The 8,862-nt window shown below is 41.8% G+C and overlaps 1 protein-coding gene across 1 annotated transcript in view; it reads right to left on the reverse strand.

The window, feature by feature from the left end:
- Positions 1 to 599: 599 nt before the first annotated feature.
- The window catches only part of LOC104389023 (coagulation factor X-like), a 24,687-nt gene continuing 16,424 nt past the window's right edge, over positions 600 to 8,862 (reverse strand). Inside the window, exons 11-15 of the mRNA XM_009997965.1 lie at positions 5,242 to 5,355; positions 4,016 to 4,156; positions 2,919 to 3,169; positions 1,929 to 2,046; positions 600 to 1,147 (exon numbers count right to left, since the gene is read on the reverse strand). Coding sequence (XP_009996267.1) covers positions 600 to 1,147; positions 1,929 to 2,046; positions 2,919 to 3,169; positions 4,016 to 4,156; positions 5,242 to 5,355 — 1,172 coding nt within the window. The remainder of the gene's footprint in view (positions 1,148 to 1,928; positions 2,047 to 2,918; positions 3,170 to 4,015; positions 4,157 to 5,241; positions 5,356 to 8,862) is intronic.

The raw sequence follows: 8,862 nt of genomic DNA on the forward strand, positions 1-8,862 counted from the left end.
TAAAGAAAACTCCATTTTAATTAGCTGCTGTGACCTAAGCAGGCAATTTTGTGGAACATGTGGTTATTTAGCATCACATGTTGAAAATACTTCCTCGTGTCTCAGCTGTTACTAAGCAAGCTTCCCTGCTCCCTTAATCTTCCAAGTACATCTGCAGGTATCTACAGCTCTGGTAACAACAAAAACTCCCTACTGATCCAGCTGGGTGCAATATGAGGATTAACTGAAGTCCCGTCCTTCCCTTTTTCATCATGATCAGCAGAGGCTCATACTATGGCCAGGAGCCTCTGGTGGAAACACTTGGGCAAACAGACAGGAAACTAAATGGTAATGTAAAAATAACCAAAGAAGTAACAAAAGACCCCATTGAGTGGCCATTTTTGTTTAGGGAAAGCCCCTCATTGTACAAATTCAAAACAACATCACCAGTCTGCATACACATGCTTAAAGCCAGGAAGAAAATAAAAAGAAGCAGCCCAGTGACTGTAAGGGAACAGCTCTCAAAACAAGCTTCTCCAATAAGGAAAAATAAAAACAGAAGAAAGTTTCCATTGCAGAAACTCAGCTTGTTGCTAACAGAAAGATCAAGAGCCACAAGACTACAAGTTTTTTCTCATGACCCCTCTCACCCAGCGTAAGTACCTGGACATTTTGGTATAGATACCATATTTGCCTTTCCTTGCACATCCTTCTCCCCAGCTAACAATTCCAGTAACAAAGTAAGTATCCTTATATCTGGTTACATGGGGGCCTCCACTGTCTCCTTGACAAGCATCTTTTTGCTCTGTTTCATAACCAGCACAGAACATGTTTTCTGTTATTGCAAAGTTTGTTGATTGCTTGCAAGTGTTCCTATCAACATAGGGGACTTCAAGCACTTTCAGTTTTTTGGATAATCGGCCACCTTCAAATTCACGTCCGAAGCCACTAACCATCCCAGACCTTTGGTTCATCAGAACTTCATTAGCAAAGTCTACTTCTGGGAGGCACGCTGCAATAACATACTCAGAAAACTTGATGGGTTCCTTCAGCTTTATTAAAGCTATGTCATTATCGTAAGTTTCAGCAATGTATTTATTGTGAACAAGTATTCTGTCCACATTATGCGTCGTTTCAGACTGTTCCTTCTTTTCTCTGTCCACTTCACCTGTACAAGATTATGAAAAGTGTAATTAATATGGAGATAGTACAAGAAACTAAGAACAACCTGGAGAGAGGAGTAGAGTAGTATGCCCATTCCTAACACTTTGCTTAAGACTTTATACCGTACCAAGGAAACACAGAAATGTGTTGCAATATTTATTAACAGCACCTAGATCAGCTTCAGTCCTGAGCTTTTGTCTGTGGAGATTTTTCTATCAGCTGATTCAGCTGAGCTAATGCAACTTTGGCTGGAAGCTGTCACAGGAGCTTGAGCTTGGCTTCTATCAGGGAGGAGAAACTGGTCTGGGTCAAGACTGAAACAGTGCAAATACAAAGCTGTGATCTCCTGGTATCATGCCTCAGAAGTGAAGCAGTCATGATATTAATTTGTTTGTCCTTCCTCTAGTCAATGTATCATAGCTTTCCTGAATATTCCTGCAGAAGCAAGTCTGTATGCTTGAGACGTATCAGGAGCTACAAGCTTCCTGAAGAAGCACTACTCTGATAAACACAATAGGAGCCAACACTTCCAGAACACTTGTTCTTAATCACTTCCAGCTAGCTAGCAAAGAAAGGGATGCACCAACATCACCTTCCACGTCAGCTGCCCTTGTCATTACAAGGCAGGATTCCCACTACAAGAAGAAATTACAAAAAGCAAAACAACAAAAAAGTAACAAAGCATAACAAAGTAATATGAGTTCATGTCACACAGGTTTAAGCAGGGATGATCAGTCTGCAACACATGTTCAAACATCACAGGAGGAAAATAAATAACCACTTACCAACAACAACTGTGATTTCCTTAGATTGGTTCATGCAATGAGCTGCAGTTAGTATAAAATTTTCATTCAAAATAGTTCCACCACAAAACTCTTCCCCTTCCTCGTTCAACAGAACAGCCTGCAAAAGAAAAGAGGGAAGTGCAGGATTAGGAGGAGCAGTTTAACTTCAATGAGCTATTACCAGGTAATTGGTTTCTCTGCACATGACATACATGTTTGTTAGTACAACATGTACCACCCTGCAGGTGTCTCCTAATATTGCATATACACATGTGCACGTTACAGCTTGGTGTGTCCTGCTACAGCGTCTCCATTGTCTTTCTGTGCTGTAGATGCTTGGCTGCCATGTCAGGTTAAGCAACACCATCCAGAACTGCATAAAGCCTTTGATTTTGACATTGCCTTACAAGGAAAGGCTAAGAGACCTGGGGCTTTTCAGTCTAGAGAGGAGAAGACTGAGCGTGGATTGAATTAATGTCTATAAATACATGAGGGCTGGGCATCAAGAAGGCAGAGACAACCTCTTTTCACTTGTGCCCTGTGATAGGATGAGGGGCAATGGATTCAAACATGAGCACAGGAAGTTCCACCTCAACATGAGGAAGAACTTCTTTACTATGAGGGTGACAGAGCACTGGAACAGGCTGCCCAGAGAGGCTGTGGAGTCTCCTTCTGTAGAGACTTTCAAGACCTGTCTGGATGCCTTCCTGAGTGATCAGCCCTAGTTTCTTTTTGGTCCTGGTCTGGCAGAGGGGTTGGACTTGATGATCTTCAGAGGTCCTTTCCAACCCCTGACATTCTGTGATTCTGTGATTTTAAGGCTGCAGTTTGCAGAACAGCAGATCTTAGGGCCTACATTCACACAGTTCAGCTGCCTCCAGCTGCAAATGGCATCCTACATGGGTAACACTCCAAAGGCAACCAGATTAAATAAACAATTCCCCACTTTCCCTCCCAAACACATTCTGAGAGCACCAACACCAGATTTACCTGCCACGGACATTCGCCAAGAAGACACTCATCACCACCTACTATCCTGGTAATGACATACGGAGTCTTGCTACCTGTTTCGTTGCCAGGATGGAAGGTTGGGCTTTCTGTGGTAGGAACAATGTCCTCCTCCAAAACCGTTGCATTTGTGGGAGGGCCATCTTCATCACTAGTTACATTGCTATTATCAGCGGGTAAAATAATCGACCTTTTTTTTCTTTTCACAAAAACTTTTCCACAAGGATACTTTACTGTTAAGACAAGAATTTTAGAATTAGAGATGGACAGAAACACCAGCACAAGAGGAAACTTTTTGACAGCACCATCTCATAAATCAGTTAATGCAGCTGTCCTCTTTTCAAAACACTAGCAAAACCTTGGCAGATGCAAGAAAGAAGGAAGACCAGATGGTTTGAAAAATGAAAGCCATTTTGTAGTCCTAAGACTTGACTATAGGTTCAGTCTCCAGATAGGGTTTTCAAAGTATTTAACATTTAAAACATCAGTTGATTCATTGCTGTATTCATGTCCTTGCTCTTACTAAAACCATCTTAATTAGGAAGCTGAGTGAAGTGTTTTATTTCAGGAATAATATGGCACATGATAGAAATTTAGTATTAATTATAAACCATACAGAAACCACCCTCAAGAGTATACGGTTGTCTTCTTCCTCCCCCCAGGTTTGCTGAAATACCACATAAAAATACAAAGGTAAATAGCATTAGTTGTAATTATTTAATATAATCTGTTACTATTTGATTAAGTTAACTGAAATCTAAAGTAGAAAAGTTTTGCTTAGCTGCTATTTTATATGGATTGTAAGTGTTTAAGCAAATGTTAACTGCAATCACTTTTCTGCTGTCAACAGTGGAATTTACTCAGGTAATTCTGTGAGAGGCACCTTGCAAAGGCTTCCAAATCAGCAGGACTTTGATAAGTCCATCCCATCATCTCACACATGAAAGACTTTGGAGCTACAAATCAGTTGGCCTCAGTGTCAAATGTATGTTGTGTAGAATCCTGACAGTTCAAAAGACATTCTTTAACTGTGAAACGTCTCACCACCATTGCTGTTAGTTTATTACGTAGCTTCATACCTGATGAAGCACAGTGTTTGCCATCTTCTGCTAGAACATACCCTTTTGCACAGGAACACACAACATCCTTCTGGGCAGTTCTTTGGAAGCTGCAGAACTGCTCACAGTCACCATTGTTTATTTTGCAGTACTTTGGTATGACTAAAAAAGAGGTTAAGTTTGGAGAAAAAGTGTGAATAAACACTGACTTGACAGAAGATCTTGAAGTTCACCAAATTAAATCACACTCTTTAAACAGGATCTGTATCTTCACCTGTAAACTACCTGAAGCACATCTTAGTAATAACATGAGTAGCTAACATTAGTTTATGTCTTACACAGCAGTCACATCCACTGCATGAAACATGCTTGCCAAGCCAGGGGCCATGTCATGCTGAGCTTAAAAAAGGAGAGACAAAATGATAGTGGAAGAACATATAAAAAATAAAAGAAGCCCAGACACTGGTAAATCCTCCCACAGTTCCTCCCTCCTGCCTTAAAAAACTCTACTCCTCATCACCCCCCACAGTCCCATGTTTGAACTTCAGTTTCACACACTCTTACTCTGGGGTCACCACTCTTAATTCTAGGTTACTGATACACACTCCAATGACATCGTCAGGGTGGTAGCTGTATGCCATAGAAGTGAGTCTCAGGAAGGATTTATACACAAAAAACTATTCCCTGCAAGGCTGAAAAATTCTGCATGGTCTACTGAAACCTGCTTACTTTGGTTCTTCACTGCTGTGAGCTGAGCAGTAAATGCCCTACTTGGACTAAATGCTCTCCAGTTTCAGCTGTAAGAATCCTTTGCTTCTCAGTTTTATCATGTTTTGGGGTTTCAAGATCATGTAAAGAGGCACTGTCATAATTAAGAGGGCTTTCCTTGGAGTAAGTATAACTTCAGAGCATTCATGGTTGGATGGGGCTTGGAGCAACCGGATCTGTTCAACCTGAAAGCTGAAGAGGTCCCTGCTCCTTGTAACAGGGTTGGACTAGATGGCCTTTAAGGTCCCTTCCAACCCAAACCATCCTACAATTCTATTACTCTATGATTCTAACACTACCCAGCTGTAGAGGCACCATTGCTTTGTATTTATGGCACTGTTCTCAAACTCTTTGTTGACTACCATCCTATTCTACATATTTTTCCAAGGGCAAATAATACTGGTTAAAGAAGGGTTAACTCTCTGTGTTTCAGCTACCAGGGAAATTCACTGCCATAGCTCTCTAAAGCAGAAACCTACCAAATTCACAGTTCTTGCCTTGATAACCATCCAAGCATGTGCAAGTGTAGGAACCAATTCCATCTTTACAATGTCCACCATAGTGACAAGGATTTGAGCTGCACTGGTTCCCATCTACAAAAACAAACAACAAAAGTGTAGGCATTTTCAGTGAACTCTAAAGAAATGTTAGTTTTAATAAGCAATCTTTTATCTTTCCTTTTAAAATATATGTCCTGTGAGTTGCCACATTCCAGATGGAACAAAGAGTACAAAAGCAATCATTCCAAACCACGAATGAATCACAAACATATTCTCAGTTTTGCAATCTAGTGTTGATGGCTGCTGTATGACAGTGAATACCCAGTCCTCTTTTTTTGTAGGAAGATAAAGTAATACATCATGGTCAGAGTGTACATAATTTACAGTGAAGGCTGTGAAAGCAGACAGGGCATTTTGACATTGCAACTACTGTCTAAAGATAATAACCTTTTTGGCATCTTGCATTTTGCTACAATTTCCACATAATAACGACAACTCAACTTTTATTTCTTTAAAGGTCACCTCATTCCTTGTGCATGTCTTTTGTCTGCAGTGCTGTCCATTTAAAGAAACAGACACCAGCATATTAATCAGAAGATGAAGAAAACAAAGCAAAATGCTTCACAAAGCCCTGCTAAATCCACGTGTGCAGGCCAACTGTCTGGTTTATGCTGCATATGGTACCAAAATTATCCCATTGTATCCACTGAGGTATGAGTTTAAGTTTCCAAAAATTAGCTCTTACCTCACACTCACATTTACGCTGGGATCTCCTACACCTGACAGCTGACTTCTGCAGCCCTTCTTCCTCTCCATGACCTGGACACCATTGGCTGACCTGTCTCCATGGCTCCAGCCACATGTGTCTCATTAACTCAGCTACATGTGGAATGGTGAGGCTGCACTGCATGTGGAGGCAGGTTCCATGTAGCTTTCTCCCACCCCCCACAGAGGTATCTCCCTCCTGCACTAATGCTCACTGCCACAGTCTCTCCCATCTGTGTTCCCCCATCAGACAACCCTGCTGGGCTCTTCTACACTGTTCAACAAGAAAAGGAGGAGATCCAGAGAAATGACATTTGCTTAATAAGTCATTGCTTTAGATAACATGTTCTTCAAATTTATAGGTTTTATCACCTGCTCTGCCCCTGTTTAGAACACCCAAAAGGGTACAAGATGCCAGAAGCTGCTCATCCTAAGGATCCAGCTTGTTACCTGCCTGGTGGCTCTGGCCTGTGACTTCAGCTGCTGCAGCTTTATCTGCCACAGGAAACATCTGCTGGGCTTTGTGCACTGTACCCACACCTCAACACAACTTCTCTACCTGCATGTGGCCAAAACCAACAGTGCTTCAAATGCTGCCTCTGTGTGTTCCACCACAGAGGCATTAATGCCCATCCTCAACAGAGGAAAGGCAGGACCACCATTTACCAGAAGACAGACAGACTCAAGACCAGCAGCACAGCTCCTGGTTTTTGCCTCCTCTGCAGTGTCAGAGCATTCTGTTCTGTGGTGGCCTTAACTAAGCAGAATTTTACTGTTAGAAATCATACTTATTTAGTTTTTCCCATTTAGTTGCAACTGTTGCAATGAGTTTTCTACCAATATTGCACAAAAGCATTGCAGAATCCCCTCCTGGAAAAGGAAGTGAGAACAAATGGTTCTAGTAAGTTGGCTGAGGGTAGCTGTGGTTTTCAATACTTCTGAACACCAATAAAGCATTTGTAGGCTGCGGTTGAAAACACATGAAATTGGTATTTCTGCTGAGAGCACTGGCACTGATGTTCTGCTGCTTGTATTCTCAGAAGAAAATGGTTTGTAATTTTCCTCTCCTGTTCACTGCAACACTGACATAGGCTTTCCTGGAAATTTCATTCTGTAGGTCGCAGAGTTCATCCCCTGCTTAGAGGACTGTGAAAGTCTGCATCTTTTTCATGGCAACTGTCTTCAGACAAAGCTGAGCTGTCTTTGGTCAACATTTTTGAGGTACTCCTCCTAACACACAAGCTGGAAACATACTTTCAGGAGAACACATTACCACACTTACACATTAAAAATCTGCCCCTGTATAGTGATTATGAACACTAGAACACTAATAATTACAACTCAGACCTTTTGAAAAAAAAAACCAACATAAAAACTGATGGTAGTAACTGCTAGTCTACTGGCATGTCTTACTTGAATGCCAAACACTTCTGTAGAAAACCCATCCCACAAAATGTTCTAAAATACAGGAATCAACAATACTCTAGCATGGAAGGTGACAAGACACTGTCAAGGGACTGGGAGATGCTTTGTATTGACCTATAGCATTTAAGCACCACCCTCATCTATGACTCTTGCATCTTGATTCCATCATCTGGGGCTGCCCCTCTGGAGGACAACCGACCAGCAGAGTCACATATCCAGTTTCTGCTTCTCACTTTGTTTACAAAGGGCCACTCTTCTTTTTGAGAAGACAAAGATCTTCCCAGGCATTGGAGGCAGCTGAACCTTGCCTTTGAATGAAGTCACTGGTTTCAAGAAACAGCAAGGCATTAAATCAGCCAGATTCCTTCTTCAGAGGAAACACAAAGCGAAGGTGTCCCACAGGGAAATGACAGGAAAGAAGGAGCAGGAAGTGGTTACTTAAGAAGTGCATCCTTTTTAACCCTGCAGTAAGGAAGCTTAATTCTCTAAACAAAAGCAGATTGCTTCTTACCTACATAGGCGTTCCAGAATTCCTCCTGCAGGTAGGTGTGGGGAAAAAGGGAAATGAAAAGAGTTAGATGAGAATTATTGAATTCTTCAGGAAAGTATTTTTCATACAGAGGATACTTGCAGCTAATGGTTGTTAAAACAAATACCTAAGTTACAGGTACACAGACTGCCATACAGCTGCCTACTGTTGCCATTTAATAAATTAAAACCATGCAATCCATCTATAGTGCCTAAGGCTCCTGCATTTTTCAGAAATATCTAAAACTCCTCAGAGATTTCCTAAAGGGACTCACTCAGCATAAGGCACTTGGTTTCTTGCCTAACTGTATCTTTCCATCAGTTTTGACTGAATTTACTCACATTCCTGCAATGCCAAATTCTCGGTCTCCCTCCCCCACCAATCAGGACCTTCAGAAATCCTGAGATGTAAAAATATTTTGTCTGATTTGTGTTCTTCTTTCCCTCTGCGCTGAGGACTTCAGGTATGTTGTCTGTCCAAAACAGTCCCTTCAGTGACATCTGGTAACCGTGCACAACAAACAGGCTGTGCTGGTTCTGCTATAGATCACCCAGCCTCTGTGCTCTGAAGTACCCTGGTGATGCACCCCATGACTCCCCACCCAGGTCATCTCAGGGTTGCTCCAAGAATATTCTGGCGAGCAAGTAATGCTGAAATGAAATTAATCTGATCTTATCTCCATTCTCAGGGTAGTTCTTAACAGCCACATAGCTACAGCTGATGTTCCCAGTTCCCTTCTGCCACCAAGTCACTTCAAGTTTTCAATTATCATAGAATCATATCACAGAATGGTTTGGGTTGGAAGGGACTTTAAGGATCATCTAGTTCCAACACCCCCCGCTGTGGGCAGGGACACCTCCCACTAGACCAGGTTGCTTCAA

The sequence above is a fragment of the Chaetura pelagica genome, unplaced genomic scaffold (genome assembly GCF_000747805.2).
Source record: "Chaetura pelagica isolate M959 unplaced genomic scaffold, ChaPel_1.0 scaffold123, whole genome shotgun sequence".
NCBI classification, from domain to species: Eukaryota; Metazoa; Chordata; class Aves; order Apodiformes; family Apodidae; genus Chaetura; species Chaetura pelagica.